This window comes from Primulina eburnea, chromosome 4 (assembly GCF_022965805.1).
Source record: "Primulina eburnea isolate SZY01 chromosome 4, ASM2296580v1, whole genome shotgun sequence".
Classification (NCBI taxonomy): Eukaryota; Viridiplantae; Streptophyta; class Magnoliopsida; order Lamiales; family Gesneriaceae; genus Primulina; species Primulina eburnea.
Window position 1 is genome coordinate 526214 of NC_133104.1, and position 18952 is coordinate 545165.

The 18952-nt window shown below is 32.6% G+C and overlaps 3 protein-coding genes and 1 long non-coding RNA gene across 4 annotated transcripts; 1 reads left to right on the forward strand and 3 right to left on the reverse strand.

Annotated features, from left to right (window-relative positions):
• Positions 1-6191: 6191 nt before the first annotated feature.
• On the reverse strand, positions 6192-8528 carry LOC140829641 (FCS-Like Zinc finger 5-like). Its single transcript, XM_073192948.1, has 2 exons — positions 8193-8528; positions 6192-7447 (listed from the first exon to the last, which is right to left on the reverse strand). The coding sequence occupies exons 1-2, from the start codon at positions 8462-8464 to the stop codon at positions 7315-7317; spliced, it is 405 nt and encodes a 134-aa protein (XP_073049049.1). The 5' UTR covers positions 8465-8528; the 3' UTR covers positions 6192-7314.
• A 1981-nt stretch (positions 8529-10509) lies between these two features.
• Positions 10510-12895, reverse strand: LOC140830402 (uncharacterized). The gene is made up of 3 exons (XR_012117614.1): positions 12776-12895; positions 10847-12677; positions 10510-10757 (listed from the first exon to the last, which is right to left on the reverse strand). It is a non-coding gene; the product is annotated as an uncharacterized lncRNA (long non-coding RNA).
• Positions 12896-13760: 865 nt separating this feature from the next.
• LOC140829642 (uncharacterized) lies at positions 13761-14688 on the forward strand. The gene has a single exon (XM_073192949.1). It carries the CDS (start codon positions 14068-14070, stop codon positions 14545-14547), a length of 480 nt encoding a protein of 159 aa, XP_073049050.1. The 5' UTR covers positions 13761-14067; the 3' UTR covers positions 14548-14688.
• Positions 14689-16630: 1942 nt separating this feature from the next.
• On the reverse strand, positions 16631-18297 carry LOC140830403 (small ribosomal subunit protein uS13z/uS13y/uS13x-like). Its single transcript, XM_073193673.1, has 4 exons — positions 18166-18297; positions 17897-18057; positions 17102-17290; positions 16631-17023 (listed from the first exon to the last, which is right to left on the reverse strand). Exons 1-4 carry the CDS (start codon positions 18250-18252, stop codon positions 16918-16920), a joined length of 543 nt encoding a protein of 180 aa, XP_073049774.1. The 5' UTR covers positions 18253-18297; the 3' UTR covers positions 16631-16917.
• Positions 18298-18952: the final 655 nt, after the last annotated feature.

The window sequence follows — 18952 nt, forward strand, 5'->3', positions numbered from 1 at the left end:
ATTATCACATCTTACAAACCAAGCGGACCCCAAAAAGATTCAGGATTCATGAGAAACTAGTTTTGCACACAATTCTATGGAATATTAACTGCAAATATCAGCTTTTTTAAAGAATAAAATAGTACTGTATATCATATAAAAAAGTAAAATAAAACAAGACGGTTCCAACATCAAGTGGGGCATGGAAGTTTGGCCAGTGCACCAAATTCCAAGAAGAGCTACACGATCCATTCATGTGATATCACCCTTTGTAACTGTATTCGTCTATTTCTCTCCAAATTTTGTTCCCAAGCACGAGTAATCTATTCCTAGAAATGGTGCTCAGCGATATTATTTTAAAATATATTTAGCAAGTAAAACTTATATATAAGATATGCCAGCCATAAATTATTTAGTTTGAAATATTACGTTTATGTAATTAATTCAATCAAATGGATCGATTAAAAAAATCACATCACTTTAATCTATATCTATATAAATATACCAATTGAATTGTGAATTTCCTCTATTGTCCCTATTAAAATTGTATTCTAATGACACTTTATCTTCTTTTTATGTAATTAGTTAATTATTATTATTAATCCATTGACTAATTATTATTTATTACTCTTTCACTCACTTTTCAAGAAAATCACTATTATAAATAAATACATGGTTATTTATTTTTTCATCTACTCATTTAACAATAATCATTAATATATTTTTATTGTTAATTTTAAAATTATTTACTTTAATATTTACAGTGACATCAAATTCACAAAAAATCACTATCTTAATGTTAAAATTTAAATAAATTGTTAATTTATACTAATTAACAAAAAATCACTATCATAATGTTATAATCTATATCTATATCTATATAAATATACGGATTGAATTGTGAATTTCTTCTATTATCCTCATTAAAATTGTACTCTAATGATATTTTTTCTTCCTTTTATGTAATTAGTTAATTATTAATCCATTGACTGATTATTATTTATTACTCTTTCACTCACTTTCATGGCATGACTACAAATAATATCAAAGTATTTATTCAACAACTAATGATTCGAAACAATATGTAATAATATTATTTATAAAATTAATTGATTTTGTGAAAATACCTTACAAATAATAGTAATAGTGTTATACATTCTTTTATTAAAATAAATAATACAAAAAATTATGCTAACAGAGGTTTCGAACTTATTTTTACAATTTATGTATTAATTATATTTTTCATAATCTTAGTTTTTTTACAAATAATACAAAAAAAATAAAATTATGTTTAACAAAACAGAAAATAAGAAATTATAAATTTATATGTCGATGTTTAATCTATATTTATATCTATATATATCTATATCTATATAAATATACCAATTGAATTGTGAATTTACATAAATATCCTTACCTTCATTTAATAATAATAATTTAATTAAATATTCTTACCTTCATTTAATAATAATAATTGATACATGTTTTCTTTTTCATATATTCTTTTAATAATAATCATTTCATTAATACATTTTTATTTTTAAATTTAAAATTAATTACTTTAATATTTACATTGACATCAAATTCACATAAAATCACTATCATAAATACATGTTTATTTTTTTTTGTTTGTTTTTCATCTATTCATTTTATAATAATCATTAATATATTTTTATTTTAAAATTTAAAATTAATTACTACATATTTTCTTTTTCATATATTCTTTTAATAATAATCATTAATATATTTTTATTTTTAAATTTAAAATTAAATACTTTAATATTTACATTGACATCAAATTCACATAAAATCACTATCATAATTACATATTTATTTTTTTTTTGTTTTTTTCATCTATTCATTTAATAATAATCATTAATATGTTTTTATTTTTAAATTTAATTATTTACTTTAATATTTACATTAACATCAAATTCACAGAAAATCACTATCATAATATTATAAATTTAAATAAATTGTTAATGTTACGAACATTAATGTAATAATGGGAAAACAAATAGAGATGAGTGTGATTGAATAAAATTAAATTATTAATAAATATTAAGGTCATATAAAACATTTTTTTCCCATTTAGAAGGTAGATATATATAGATTACTTATGTATCAACAAAATACGTGATTGAGAGAAAATGTTTGTATGTAAGTGATTTCATTGTAAACATTTAAGTTATTTAATCAATTTTCAATATATGATGCTAAATACATATTACCAAATAATATAATATCTATTAATTAATCTATTAAATATATGACTTTCATTTGTAAGCTTACTATTATATTATTTTTTTTGTTTTACAATTTGTCATGTTAATGTTGCTATTTAAGTCATTTTTTATCTTAGTTTAATAAGATCATTAATAGTGTATTTAACACAATCAAACTAATTATTATTTTAATTTACTTTTAAATTTAATTTTAATTATTTAAATTTATATATTGCCGTCAAATAATAATAGGAAGACAAAGGGAGATGAGTCGGACTGAATAAAAATAAATTATTAATAAATATTAATGTCATACAAAATTTCTTTCTCCCATTTAGAATAAAAATATTTTCAAACTCTTTATGTGTCAATATAGATATGTGATTGAGAGAAATGTTTGTATGTAAGTGATTTCAAACACTGTTTTTAAGTTATTTAGTCAATTTTTTTATAAATGCTGCTAAATAAATATTACTAAATAATATACTCCATTTGATCATTTTGTGTTCTTGCAATGAGGAGTTTTTTTTACCATAGCGTTAACATGTTTGATTGTTATATGTCATTTGTATTGATCATGTAATTGTTTTTGGATTGTTTATGTGATTTGTTGTTTGCACGAAGAAAAGAGAAACAAAATCAAATATCCAACAAAAATGGTTATTTTTCAATTTTTTATTGTTGAGATATTTTGTTAATTTTTAAACACATAATGCATGTTTTCTGTTTGCTTAGATTACTTAGTTTGAAGTGACTTATAAAATATTAAAAAAATTGAAATATTTCTTCGTTTTTACGTTATATCTCAGAATATCAAGAGATAATATTTTTTATTTATTGAGACAATTGTATTTCCAAACTTCTGTCCATAAATCAATATTTAATATTTTTACGACATTATTATATTCTCTAATCAATTTTTTTTTTACTTAGATTGATAGAAGACATTTTAATTTGAGTTTTTATGTTCTTGCTTATATTATTTTTGTAATATTATTTATTATGAAAATAATAGGTGAACTACAAAATTTGGTAGGTCTAAGAGTCCTCTGATGAACGACAAATATGGATAAATTATTAAAATATATAATATCCAGTAGATTTTTGGCATGCGATTTTGTTCTAATTCAATGATTATGCATGATTCCAAGTTTTAATTATATCACAAGTTAACACATGCTTTGTTGTTGCTAGATATATTTTGTCAATAGTATAATATTTTTCTATGATTTAAGAAAAATTGTGTGACTTTGTATTATATTTTTACGGCTCCTTTTCTAAATGGTTTTCTTATGATTTCAAGGCACCATTTTTCCTTTGTGTTTTTTTAAAGAAGTGGAATCAATATCTATAAAACGATGACATTAATAAGGCGTCTTCTCTTTATTTGAAAAAAATATTGGAAAATTTATACAAATTATGAATAATATGAGTTAATATTTAATTGAGAGTGATTTATGCTTTTTATTGCTCGTATATACTTCAATTTCTTTGTTATTGTACTAAATAAATTATTTTTAAACTTTGAGTTATCATTTTTTCCTTATCGAGGTTGTTTGTGTTCTGATTTTTTTATTCGTTTTGGTTAGTATTGTTGGTGGTAATTGATTTTTCTGATATTATATGATGTGTCTTGTTGTTTATAAAAATAAGTATGAGAGTATACCAATCAAAGCCACGTATTTTGGGTCTTCTGTTCTACGAAGAGAATAATAAATGGTTTCTGTGAATTATATAATTTTTTTGTTTTTCATACATAGTCTACGAAATACGTCAAATTTTGAACAAAAAAGTTAAGACAAACATAATGAATGAAAAAAAATAGACATGTTAAATAAAAAAATAATGTTGTGTATTACTATGTTGGGTGCAATAATTGTCCATGCTTGGTAGAGCGGTCGAACCGTGGTGCTTGAGCTACTGTGCGGTTTAAAAGATTTGAGTTGCACCACTACTACTAGCTATAGCTTTTGGTACAGCGGCAAGCGCTCGGCCCTACAATTGGTATCAGAGCCAAGGTCACGGGTTCGATTCCCATTGATTGCGAATAGTGCAATTATTGAGAGGGAGATTGTTGGGTGCAATAATTGTTACTGCTTGGTAGAGCGGCCGAACCGTGGTGCTTGAGCTGCTGTGCAGTTTAAAAGATTTGAGTTGCACCATTACTACTAACTATAGATTTTGGTAAAGCGGCAAGCGCTCGGTCCTACATACTATGTCCTAATTTCTGTATGATATAATTCAAGCACATTTTTTTTATAGATATTTGAAATTAGGTTCAACTAAGTAACATGAAACATATACATATATATTAAATCATATTTAAAGCAAAATATTAAGATCAAGAATGATTCAGATTTAAATTTAAACGAAGCACAATGAAGAAGAAATTGAAGAATTGTATGTGTACATTAAGTGTTATATAATTATTATGTTGTTACTTCATGGTTGTCCGACATATGAATGTCATATAAAATATCAATATTTCTCAATAAAATAGTTTTTCAAAAAGAAAAAATTCTTAATTCAGAAAAAAATACATAAAAAACAAATTGTGCATAATTCTCATTCTATTTATAATGGTATGAGAACAATTCTAAAACTTTGTTGACACAATATAATAGATCAATTTTGTGCATTTTATTGAGACATTAAGTCAGTTTCACTTTATTTCCTCCAATATTATCTCGATATATTTCGATGTGACTACGAGATTGTTTTTGTCTTTTTTTTTAATCAAAGTGTCTAACCACTAATTCATAACATATATGATGGTAGCATAGAAAACTCCTCGTCCATGAAATCTAAATGGTTATATTATTAGATGAGATATTGAATAAGACAAATACTTTGACATATATTTGAATGATATCTCATATGCATATCTTAATTACATTATTCGTATCTCTTCTCAAGATTTTTAAAATACAATAATTAAGTTTGTATATCGTTTCACGAGATATAAAATATTATAAAACAAAATATAAACTCGATAGAAGAAAATTTATTTTGTTTCAATGAATAATATAATATTACGTTCTAAACACAACAAATGAGATTGAAACTATATCATCTTCATGACATGATGCACGCAATCATTATTTCAAAGCTTCCAAAAAATGACGATGAAGATGACTTTCTTGAATTGCGTCAAATTAAATGAGGACACAATTTAAAGATATAACCATTTGAAGAGATTTCAAGCATTTTTCTCACAGTGATTGAGAAATAGTTGTTAAAAATTTATTAACCTTATAGCTATATATTTATAATATTGATACTAAATATATAAAAATGATATCACAAATATCACAATATTTGAAGAAGGTGCAACACCATTCATTCGTTATGTTGTTGAAGAATATATAAGTTATACATACTTTTAGTCACAGTGAAAACTTATCGCGAATAAAAGCATTTTTTCTTAGTTGTTATAGTTGATGATTGTCAAAAGCTGAAAAATCATTTAACAACAAAAAAATAGCCAGAAAATTAAGATTATCAGATAAAAACAATGTAGAAAACCGAAAAAATGTCGTGATAAAGAAGCAAACTATGAGCATGTCAGATCCCGGATAAGGATTGTAAATAACATAATATATGTTAAAGACGATCAGATATTTGCTGAGCATATCAAAATAGTTATATGCATATTATAACAAACTACGACAAAGAGTTGTTGAGTTCTCAAAATCAACCAAGAAGAATATTTGAAAGTGTGTCAAGTGGATAAGATAATTTCTCTTATTCATATATCGTCTATGGTCATGATTTTTTTATTTTTTATGGCTTAGTTTATTTCAGTTGATAAATGTTATTAGTTATGTTTTAATTCATTTAAATATTATCAAAATTTCGCACATATATTTTCAGCAGTTTAAGTTTTTACGTGCAACGCACGTGCATTTTTCTAGTAATATTAAATATTTACATAAACTCCTCATGTCCTGAATAACAAAAGCAACTTTTGATTTATTATGAGCTCGAACGATGGATTCAACAAGTTCTTGCCATCTTTCTCTTCCCTTTTTTCGCCCCCTGTCGCCACATGGAGGGACATGGTGTGGCGACATGGGGAGCTCCGGTATAGAGAACGACTCCTTTGTGGGGTTATGCAATGGCTGTATCTGCGGTGTGCTTGGATTACAGGGATTCAGGAAGCCATAACTTGGTCCATATTGCAATACGGAGATACTCACCAAACATAGGCATACGCTTACGATGTTTTAAATTTGAATTCAAATCGCATGGGATAAGCTGTTCGCAAAAGGACTAGCAAGCATCACTTCTTATCATGACAAAAATAGAGTCCAGTTAACTTTTTATTGATCTGAGAAAGCAAAGAATGGATCTTGTGAGGCGAAGAACGATGTTCAACTAATCTTGATTAAGGATGGATATATGAATTTTTCATGATCCGGTGTAGGCTAAATGAAAAAATTTAGCAACGGGGCAAATCTACAATCCTCCTAAGTCACAAAGCCAGTTTTCCATGTCAATAAACACTCCGGCAATTGAACGTCATGATAGAATCAACATGACTACAAGGACCTAAAGCAAGATTCTCTCAGTTATTTGTAATCATGCCACTAGTCTACTAAGAGCAATCGTAAACTCTCATTTTTGTTTCGGGCTTTTCTAATACAGCGATTTATCTTCCAAACTACCCTTGCACGACGGACACAGAACTCTTGTCCAAGATCAGTGCCATTAAAAACTGATCAAAGAAATAAAATGGACCATAAAACGAAATGCAGATGAATGTAAAAAACCGAGAGATACTTATGCTTTAGGTAATGTTTATATGCCTGACCAGATCAAGGTTATACCATTTAACAGCACCACGTCTGACTTCAGATTAGCTGCTGAAACAAAAGAGGTACACCTAGTCTTTACTCTTTTGAAAATATGCTAACATAGAAACCCAGACGTAAACAGGGGTTATAGGGCGATTACTTCTAGAAGCTGGAAAAAACAGCTTTCCTATTGTAAAGATGTATGGTAACATGGAATGTCAGTAAAACTAATCCTATCCAATGCAGAAGCATAAACCGATCACCAAAATATTTGACAGCTGAATGCATCTGTAGTTAGTATTTGACAAGATAGGCTAACCCTTCACATTGTAGATCCCCAGGCCTGGAACTATCTTCTCTTGGGGATTTACTGATTGTGTCTCCACCAATTGGTCTTTTGCAATTTGAAAGTCCCGGCACTCAGCAGAGCAAAACGCACAGAGGTCGCTGCATCAAATTGAACACACAAACTTGAGCAATTCTAACGCTCAGATAGTTTTGTATATGACATGCAATAATAAGAGATGCATTGATTAAGTAGACAAGTAAAATGATCGAATTCCTTGATTAGTACCAACAAATCGATGCATCAGTTTTTGAAGTGATGTTGGATTAGACAAAATGGGATCTTATAACTTTGATCGAACGATGACATGGTGTCGATAGATTGTTGTCAAGATGAAAATTTTGAACACCACACCGGACTGTCGGGAAACCGTAAAATTCAGGTTCCTAATGAAGAAATAAAAATCAGGATATCAAACACACGCAGCAGATTCTCTGAGGGCCACTATGAAAAACCTAAAAAAATGTATAAAATAAATAATCTTTCACAACCTTTTACTTTTAAAGATCCCTGCAAAAGGGGTAATGTGCCTCAATTTTTAAAACACTAGGTTTTAAGAAGCTTTTAATTTTTATGTTTTTTTAAAAAAAAAAATTCAAAAGAGTGACAAATTTAATTGATTTATAAGAAAATAAACTCCAATAAATGGAATCGATCGAAGAGGAAGATCAAAAAATGGTAATGGAAGTACATAACTGTGAAGACACAAATTGTATTTAACCATTTAAAGCATAAAATACAGAAGCAACCAGTAAAATTCCATGATCTTCTCATTCAGCATAATCGAGACCGAATACTATATATAATATATTAGAAATAAATAATCATCCCCGAAGTTCCTTCTACCTATACATGAAGACCTCCGAGTTCTGCGCAATCCGCTTCTGGCAATAGTGGCATTTCTCCAGAAAATCTCCCATTTTAAGCTGATCAGATTCTCCAGCAGTCTGATGCGCCGCCGGTGAAACAGCGTTCAAAATCTTCGGCTGCAACTGCTCGGCGGCGTGGGCTCCAGATGGCTTCAAAACCTTCGCGGGGCTAAGGGAAGCAGAGCCATCGGTTTCAAGAGGCGTCGCATGAGTCGATGAACCAGCGTTCCGGCTTCGCTTCCCCCGCATCTTCGCCGAGTAATATGGAAGCTGAGTTAGGGTTTTCTACAGTGCGTGTTGGTGTTCGAAACAAATACAACAAATGAGCGAAAGTTGGTGACCAGCGGCAGCTCGCCTATATATATGGCACATGCGGTCCCCGTTAAGGAAACAAGCCCCATTTTGACCCATTTTCCAGTAATGCAAAAAAGTTTAAAAAAAATTAATATATACATATAATAATTAATAAAAAAACTAAAATTATTAAATTTATGAATCAATAAAATATTATAATTGTTTTGTTACGTTGATAAATTTTTACTAAATATAATTCTGAATTTCGTAAGATCTTGTGATCAGAACTCGAAAAGTAAAATAAATCATATTAATAATTTTGATTTTAAATTATTGTTAGTAATAAAAAAAATATGTTTTTAGAAATTTCAAAGGAAAAAAACATATGGAGAAAAAAAAATGAATTAATTGGTGTTTATATAAATATTATTTTTAATAGACACATTTAGAATTATTTTTTTCTCTTTCAATGGCCTAATGATGAAGATTAAAATTAACTTGAGAAATTCCAAGAAACTGTGAAAAACTTCATTCCAACCACATCTCAGACAAAAGAAAAAACAGAATTGGGCCTTTCATTCATTCATTCATCCGTCAGTGTTCTAAAAATGGAAGCTAATGAGATTTAGCAAAGTTTGCTCCGCTTTTTCACAGATTTAATAATAAAAATATCCCAACTTCTTACGGAGAAAAGTTGAAGTCTGTTCCATTTTTCATGTGCTTCTTCAGCAACCATTCATGGAGTGAATAAAGGCACAGAACCAGGTTTGCTGCTAATCTTATTTGTAAAAAAAATTTATTTTCTTTCTTAACTTTTGATCAATATGGGTGATTGGTAATTTTCGAACTATATCTTGGTATGTTTACAGTCACATTACAGAATCTTGGGTGAAATTTTAGTGAATGATTGATTGATTGCACATGCTGAGTAATCAGTCAAAGTTCGGTTCTTGACCCCAAGAATTCACCCAATTTTGCAAAACAGATTTTGTCGGATAAAAACTTGCCAAGTACCCCATCCCCAATCCCTGAAATCATCAGCAAAGGCTCAGGGATTAAACTAGAGCCAAAAGCCATAGGAATTGCCTTGATTGAATCGATAAATGAACAAAATATTGATGAAAAGTTATCGAAATCAGTAACTAGAATAGCTCTATTTGGAGCAAAGCTTAATGTTGAAATTTCCAGCACAAGGTCCTCGCCGGAATCACCTAATTATCTCGGTGATTTCGGAATCATGACTCGTGATTCTCAGGTGTTGAGCCCATTTTCCAGCACTCCAGTTAGAGAATTTTCGAGGCTGCTTTCTTTAAAAGAAATGGCAATGTGTGAAGATTATACATGTGTGATCACTCGTGGACCTAATCCGAAAACAACTCATATATATGATGACTGCATTGTGGAGAGTTGCCGTGGCGATGATCCTGAATTGTTCAATGTCTAGAAAATGGAAAATGGCTTCGAAAGCAGAGTTTTGGGATCTGATTCCCTGGATTTGTTGTCTGTTGAACAAGGCAAAGATTGATTGAACGATCAGGATAGTGCCCCCAAAACTTTATTTAATTCTTGATTGCAAAAAACGATAAGTATAGCGGGCCAAGGTGAAATTGCTCAAATCACATGAAATTTATTTATAATTTTTTTGAAATATCATATTGTTATTTTGGTATGAGCAATGGCACAAGACAATGCTCGTCCTTGAACTCCAATTTCTCCAAATGGGATTGATCAGTGCCAGCGTAAGACCACCTAAACATATCTGTAGCCAAACACAAATATTAAATCCTACATATAATTTTCTTACAAATGTAAATTTTGCTTCTGGAAATTGCACAAGTGCAACCCTGGTCGTGAATGATCGTTTTCGCATGAATCTGATGTTGCTTCTTTGTGTTTAGCTGTTTTATTGAAGTTTTGGTTGTTTCTTTAGGATATCTCTGAACTACAAGGATAGGCGAGATGATGTAATTTACAGGAATAAAGAGAGTATACGGTAGCTGTAGTATCAATCTGGACAAGTATACAAACTGGGAAGTGAAGGTCCTTTAAAACATGCGTTATATGTAAATAGTGTTCTCCTAAACAGACTAGCTGCATATCTAGATAATAGATTGATCATCTTCAGACACAAAGACTCTGATACAAGACAACTGAAAAAGCAGAACAAACCCATAAATATGGATAGAAATATTAGCAATTCGATAGGGTACTGGAACAGTTCTTCAGCCGATTCTCTAATGAAAATAAACTGCCACAAATATGGGGCAAAAGTGTGAGCGCAAACATTCAACACATCGAATAAAAAAATATCAACTGTAAAATTGTTGAAACAATTACCTGTGAACAGCAGCGTATGGTCAACACTCAACAATTCATGATGACGAATGGAATTCTAGATGACAAGGAACGGGTACAACTCATTCTCAACAAATATCAATAGGAGAAAGCTTGTAGAATTAAAATTCGGATCAAACCTAAACAAATGCTACAATCACAAAGATAAACTTGTCCCTACTTTCCTCACCTTCTTCCTTTAAAAAAACCAGAAAAAACGGCGAGAGGGAGAAGACATCTTTGTTATGCAGATTACAAGGATCAAATCTCACAGAAAACAGAAACATGAGAGAAGGATACAGAAGCAAGAAACAAAATCTATTGAACTTGGAGTTTGGATGAAGGGAAAAATCAAAAGATACTCACGCGGGGCTGAAAATAGAAAAACAGGGCCTTGAGTTACAGGTAATAAGCCCGTAAAACGAAATAATGGTTTTACACTATATGCAAGCAGAAGGAAACAAAGTAATACTAACTAAAAAGGAAGGGAGTAACAATGAACAATCCTGAGAGAAAGTCACATCGGAAATCTCAACTGTTGCCATGCAATAACATTTAGTCTCCTCCAAGTTATACTTATACTTGGTTGAAAAGCAAATACGCAACTGAGTTCATTCTATCCATCACTGCTCTACCCAGCTTGTCGGATATCTAAAATCATGCCCTCAATTCAAAGGATCTTGCCTCTCCATATCAACGTCTGACCAATCAAACCACATTCAATGTCAGACCAACATCAACCTCCGGAGATGTCTAGAAATAGTTGACCGACCATCATTTGCTCTTGCGCAGCCATAACCATCACTACGCAGAAATCTCGAAACACTACAAGTCTATAATTATAATTTATTCTGTGGACTGGCTTTATTTTCGAAACACTAAATACACCACTACTCTAATGTAGGAAAATTTATTTATTTACAAAAGCACAAACTGCCTCAGATACTTCTTCATTCATCAGAGATAACAAGATTTAGCATGCGACGAAGTGTCAATGTCGCAGAATCCGAAGGTTCACATGAATCACTGGGGAATGTGCTCCGCTCCCTTGTCGGTGAAGCAGGTGCAGATTTCGCTATAGGGCGTAAATCGATCTTAGAGGCTGAGGAAGGCAAGTCAAGGGAAACTGTTCTTTTGGGCTGTAGTGAAAACTTAGGCATGGGTAAAGAACTTGGGGGAGGTGAATTGGAATATGCTGGACCAGCCCAACGCTCTGAGAAATGCAATTGATCTCCAAATGACAGCTCCTCATTTTCCAACTCGATCTTTATTGGAATCGGAATCGAGCTGCTTTTACCGTTGCTTTTGGAGTTTTTTTGCTTATAATCAGATGAAGTTGGGGTTCTGGGCGAAAAAGGAGCAGAAAATGCCCTATTGATAACTGGGATCGTTGAGCAAGATTTCAATGGCATTGGACGTGACCCATTTTCAGAATGGAATGTGCGGCAATTGATGCCACGAAAACCACTAGAAGGCGGAGAACCAAACAACCCAAAGTTGGAAGCTGGATGACTACGGTTTCTACCATAATCCCGATGCTGATTTCTTTGATGAGAGACTACCAGTGTCTCCATTGAATAATCAGTCTACTTCTCGTCTGTTAAGTAATCTTAATAATAACCAAAACAAACTAACAGATCTAAACAAATCAGCAGCTGAGAACACTAACACTTAGAACACGTCAAGCAACCAGAATTTTAGATCTTCTCCATAACCACCAGAATCTAAGCAGATCGACAGTCTCTTCATTGAACCCCACACATATATCGAACATAAATGAATCCGACTTCACCACAACAACCGCAAACCAACACTTACCTGTCTTCAGATCTAGCTAAAAAAAAAAAGCAAAACAAACAAACAAACAAGAAACATCACAACAACGGAACGAAGCAAAACAGACCATAACACAAATGAAATCGAAAAACTTACCTGAATCTTCGACTGAATTCGAAGAATATCAGCCGACAGCTTGGTGAAATAAGCAGTCAGATTTTCTCTCTAAGCATGGGCTTTTGGTACAAGTAGCATATAAATATCCGGATCTCAAATGGTTTCTCAGGTGTATTTAAATCTCGTATTAGGCACGGCGTGCACCACGTTATTTGGTGCACCTGCCCGATTTACGAAACTAACCCTTCATTTCCTTACAATTACGGCACACGTCTAAATGGTACTTTAAACCTAAAAAAGGAGAATTTTTTTTAGCCAAAATTAAAACCCATTTTTTAAGGATTAGGGATCACAAGCTACAAGGACATCAACATGAGTTTATGGACTCGATTAAGTACAAAGATTAGCATAAGAATTATATTTTTTTGGCCTAAACATCAACAACCACATTTGCTAATTGATATACAAAAATAATAGAAAATGAAGATTCCTGTTGCAAGATAAATCGACAATCATCTATTATAAAATCTGAGGAGACACATATTTCACGGTCAGATGGAGGGAGTTTTGTGAGTAAATGTCGCATGGACTATCGAGGAGCTGTGATTACAGGACCCAATAGGGGTATGTTAATGCACTTATCATAAATATTTTAGTTCAATTGATATCAGTTCTCTTTAATCCAATTATTTATGACCTCGACAAAAGTTTTAGTTTCGAGACTGGAGAAGCACCTACTCCACAACCAGATGTGAGAATTTTTGTGAGCATAGCTCTATGAAGTATTATAACAGATATGATTGCAGGATCCAAAAAGAATACGTCGATGAACCTTACAAATACCAACAAATAGGATTGTTTTAATATGATTAGTTGGATTCCAAAAAAAAAAATTAGTTCTTTATAGAGATGTGTCGAAGATTTGAAGCGGTGAAAAATGGTGGAATATTTAGAAAACGAAAAATGACGTTTTTTTATACATAAAGTAAATAGATCTATGTTTTTTTCCCAGTTAAATAAGAGTAATTAAAAAAAGATAAACAATACGGCCTCAATCATTATTGTTCCTGCTCGTTTTTCACTTTCGAAATCCACCGGATAATCACTCTCTTCTTCCCCTTCTCGTTGAAAATTCGATGTTGGCATTTAATTTTAATGGGTTTCCGTTATCCAATTCAGATTTTGATTGGGTTTTTATGAAAACTTAACCTTGGATTCAAATTTCGATTGCGCTTCCATTTTCAATTCAGTTTTTTTCTTGATTTTCTTCGAGAAACTAGAGAGATTGCTATCCGGGCTTCCATTTCTTCAATTAATTTAGAATTTTAAGAATGAAGGTTCACCCAGTTCCTCGGCAGCGGAACGCCACTCTCCGGTACGACGTCGCATCCTTGCTTGCTCAGGCGAACAGCTGCCGGCAGAAGAAGCTGCGGCGGTTGCCCCACATCTTTGAGAAGGTTCTGGAGCTTCCCTTCCACGCAGATGCCGATGTTACAATCGAAGAGACCCCCGACTCTCTCATATTCGTTGCCGTGACCGATGAAATCACCGGCGACGTGAGGGCGGATGCTATCGAGATCTATCCTGGGGTCACAAAGATTCTTATCAGGGGAAACGTCGTAGTCGACTTTCCAGGCACGGAGTTCGAGCTCGATTTGTGGAGGTTTCGGCTGCCGGAGTCGACGAGGCCGGAGCTAGCTTCCGCCGTTTACTACGACGGAGAGCTGGTGGTGACCGTGCCGAAAGGGGCGGCAGCGGAGGACGACGATGGTGGGGATATTGGAGCTGGAAGGCTGGTTCTTGTACAGTAAATTCTATGTTAACTTTTGTAGGATTTAATCTGCGTATGAGATTAACGTTCAATTATGCTTTCACAGTGGAAAACATCCAAAGATATCTAGAAAATCATATATTTTATGTCTGCGTTGTTGTGATAATCCGTGTTTCTTTTACAGATTTTGAATTAATTCTTGAAGCTTCTTTAGTAGAATTACATTAATCGATTCAAAGTGTTGGTGAACTTTTCTAACAAGAGTGTGAATAAATTATGTTCACTTACCTTGTTCTTGTTTTTTTCCATTAAAGGACAAAGCTGATAGAGATTCGGGTATGACTTTAACATCGGGTATATATTTTTGAGTATGTTTCTTGTGAAACGGTTTCACAAATTTTTACCTGTGAGATGGTCAACCCTACCGATATTCAATATTTTTTCATGGATGATCCAAATAAGAGATTCGGTTTCACAAATTTTTACCTGTGAGATGGTCAACCCTACCGATATTCAATATTTTTTCATGGATGATCCAAATAAAAGATTCGTCTCAAAATATACGACTTGTGATATTATCTCACATAAGTTTTTGTCTATATTTTTTTGGTCACTGAGTATTAATTAAGTTCCAAGAAAATTTTAGACAAGGGATTTCGAATTTCTCGGTGAGGGTACTTGGTTCTCAAAAGATGAGTGGTTTCCAACTCCAACCCGTGAGCTAGTGGGGGGACCTTGATAACTAGTTTATCTATTTCAGAAGTACAACCATCCGTCCATGAAATGAATCAATTTCATTAAATTAAGCCAGATGTTACTGCAGTTCCTCAAGTTAACCAATCTGTTGTTGCTTCTGATTGCTGTGTTATTGCCTCGTTCCAAACAGTGATGACATATTATTGAAGGTTATTGTTCTTTGGAATATTTAAGCCATTATTTTCTAGTTACTTGTGCGGGGTTATATCCTGAGCGTGTGCAAAAATGTGTTGGGACTTGTCTTCCATTCGTGATTAGTCACAAGCTAGTATCTCATAACCAAGGAAGGTTCTGAACCTGTTGGTGTAGATGTGCTTGTATCTGTTGGTTTGTTATTAAACCCGTTCGTGTGGATGTGCTCGTATCTGTTTATTCGTTGTTAAACCCAAACCTGTTCATGCGGATGTGCTCGCATCAGTTGAATGTATGCATAACATTTTCACCTTATTTTGTAACTCGCGTTTTTACAAGCTGCCCTTGTGCTCGTCTAGATAGCACACTCGTATATTGTGAATGGAAGGTGTCCAAAATGATTTGTTATAAAACATTTGCGTAGCATCGGATAATTGATTTTTTGACTAAATCTTTCATGTATTTCAATATTTCTTAAAGGACTCGTCTTTTGTGAATCATTCAATGGTTATATATGCTACGGAAGAACTTACTTAGCACCCTACTTTTTGTGTGGAAGAAGATCAAGTATCAGGTTAGCGTTCAATTATTGAGTTAATTTCTATATCAATGAGTTTTTGAAGCGTTCCTTATGGGACAAATCTATAGTTTATTTGGCTCAACTAACACTTTGGGTTAAAATTAGATCGATCAACGCACCTATTACATATATCTCGTAAGAAATTTTCATTAGTTCTTGTATCCCAAATTATATTCCTGCCACAGCAGTTTCCTCAACATGCAAATAACAAAGGATCCCTTCATTTGATGTATTTGATTCGATGGCAAAATGACAAGCGCATAATAATTTTGGAGTTGACACGGTCCAAAGGCGCAATTGTTAGTGACCTATTTTCGCCAAAATATGATGGGACAGAGCATCGAAATTGTTCCCTAGGAAATCCAACAAAAGAAGGAATCCCAACTTTTTGTATGGAGCATTGCGGGATATTAGGTAGCCCTTTACTTTTACTTTATTCAACTCTAATGCGAAGTTTAAATGTCCCCCTTTTCTTTTCATTAAGATGAGAACAGAATCTTTATCCTTTTCTCTAGATGCCAATGAAAGATGCTACGAAATTGCACTGATCATCATGGTTATGATAAGTGGCTCTTTATTACTCTTGTTATTCTTCTTTTCCAGTTTCTTTATTACCCATGTTATTCTTCTTTTCCAGTTAGGCTTGACTTGAAAATTGGCAGCCAATCTGATTCAATTGATAGAAAATTTCTCTACACAACGAAATTGCAGGCGAATTTCAAAAATTGTCTATTTTGCCACAGCTATAAAGGGCTTCAAAAACCTAAATTTCTTTCCAGTGTGATGCTAAATCACATGGAAAACATATGATTGAAAGCAAGCTGAGATGCAAAATCCATCAAAAAACTAAAAAAGATTAAACTTCGTACAAGCAAGATCCTCTCGGATGCCAAAAATAAAGCCAAAACCGTCATTAAATATGAAGTAGAAAAGAGAGGAGGCTTATCGCTTCTTTGAGACACCAACAGTCTTTCCTCTACGCCCTGTAGTCTTGGTGTGCTGTCCACGCACGCGAAGGCCCCAGTAGTGACGAAGTCCACGGTGGTTCCTGCAAAACAGACTCGTCAGATTCAGTAACACTGAGCAAGAGTAGAGGTCAAGAGATGAGAGATATGAAGTGTGTAACCTGATCTTCTTCAAACGCTCGAGATCGTCCCTGAGTTTCATGTCAAGAGCATTTGAAGTGACTTGAGAAAACTTTCCATCCTTGTAATCCTTCTTCCTGTTCAGAAACCAGTCTGGAATCTTGAATTGGCGAGGGTTAGCAACAATTACCATCAAGTTGTCGATCTCAGCAGCAGAAAGTTCACCAGCCCTGGTTAACATTAAACAACATCAACGTATGTCCATCAAGAAACAAAATCAACAGACAAAGATACAGGACTAAAAACTTTGAGACATGCGGGGTCACAATTTTTTCCCCAAAACGAAGACCTTCAGGTGGCAATATCGAAGAGGTGCATCATAACCTTATTTAGAGGTCAAACAACAAGCTTTTTAATACTGAATACAAATTTCCAAAGTCACGATTTCAATCAGTATAGGAATGTTGTAAAACAAGAATCTACTAATATTTTCCGCAAAAGCAGTCAGCTTAAACATGATATAGTCACACAAAGCCACTAGTTTTCCAAACATGAACAAAATTTTCCATGATCACCGAACCTCAGAATCAAGGTAGTAAAATCCAGCTCCCCAAAAATAATATCGAAACTTAACTAATTTACAGTATGATGGTCTAGCATTGATATACATTTAATTTCTTCGACTAATTGGATGAAAAAAGTTAATGACAGCATATAGTGTTAGAGAGAAAAGAGTAAAATGCAATATGAGATAGAAATCAGCACACTAAATCAGTACATTAATCAGGCTAAATGTTACGGATTCTTTGTAAAAAAAAAAAGAAGTAAAGGGAAACCTCTTGTTCATATCGACATCTGCTTTCTTACAGACAATATTAGCAAAACGGCGACCGATACCCTTGATGGATGTCAAAGCGAACATGATCTTCTGCTTCCCATCAACGTTAGTGTTCTGCACACGCAGAATGTGCTGGAACTCCTCACTTGATACGAGCGACTGCAACACACAAAAATGAAGTCTTGAATTCTAATAAAAATCACAATAAAAGGCATTTGATCCAAAAAAATCTCAAAATTACTCAATAGAGAAGAGTATCGAGCAAACCATGGTTAGGGTGACGAATTGATCTCCGTAGATTTTAGATTTCTTCTCCGACTTTGTCCCCCAGCCGCGCAGACTTGTTAAAACCATGGAGAAAGTTAATATTGGAAAAGTACAAACCCTAGCTGAAATGGGCCGTAATCTGGGCCTAATACGGACACTAGCTGATCAGTTTGGGCTCAAGTCCAATTACTAGCAAGGACTTAATATGCAAAAGTCACTCGGGTTTGGTTTTGATTTTATTTATGTTTTAGGAAACGTTTTTAAGGCAAAATTATTTTGTGAAAAAGAAATAAATATTTGGAATTTTTGGGACAACTTTTTACTGCATTTTTCAAATCATACAAACTATTATTTTGGGTAATACTTGGAACTTTAAAAATTATTTTGAATTGATTTAAAATATGTGTATATATAAGTGTATAATTTATTTGATTTTCAACGTTCAAATTTTATTATTTCTGATCTTAAAATTGGATAAATTTCTGTTGTTTGATGTTTCAACTTGAACAAAGACAACCGCCGGACAAGGTGTAGTAGAACATCATTCACAAATCTGTGGGTATGAAAATAAATAGTACGTTATTTGTTTTATGTTGCATGCATGTCAATACCATTATGCTCAGTCGAATTCAGAACACCAGTCTTTTATTTATATAATACTGAATATTTCAATGTCTGATACCAACTCGAATAATTAATGTTTTACAGCGGAAATGTAAAACAAACCAGACCATAACAATGTCTTACAGACGCAGCGCGAAAACAACATAAATAAAAACTTGAGAAT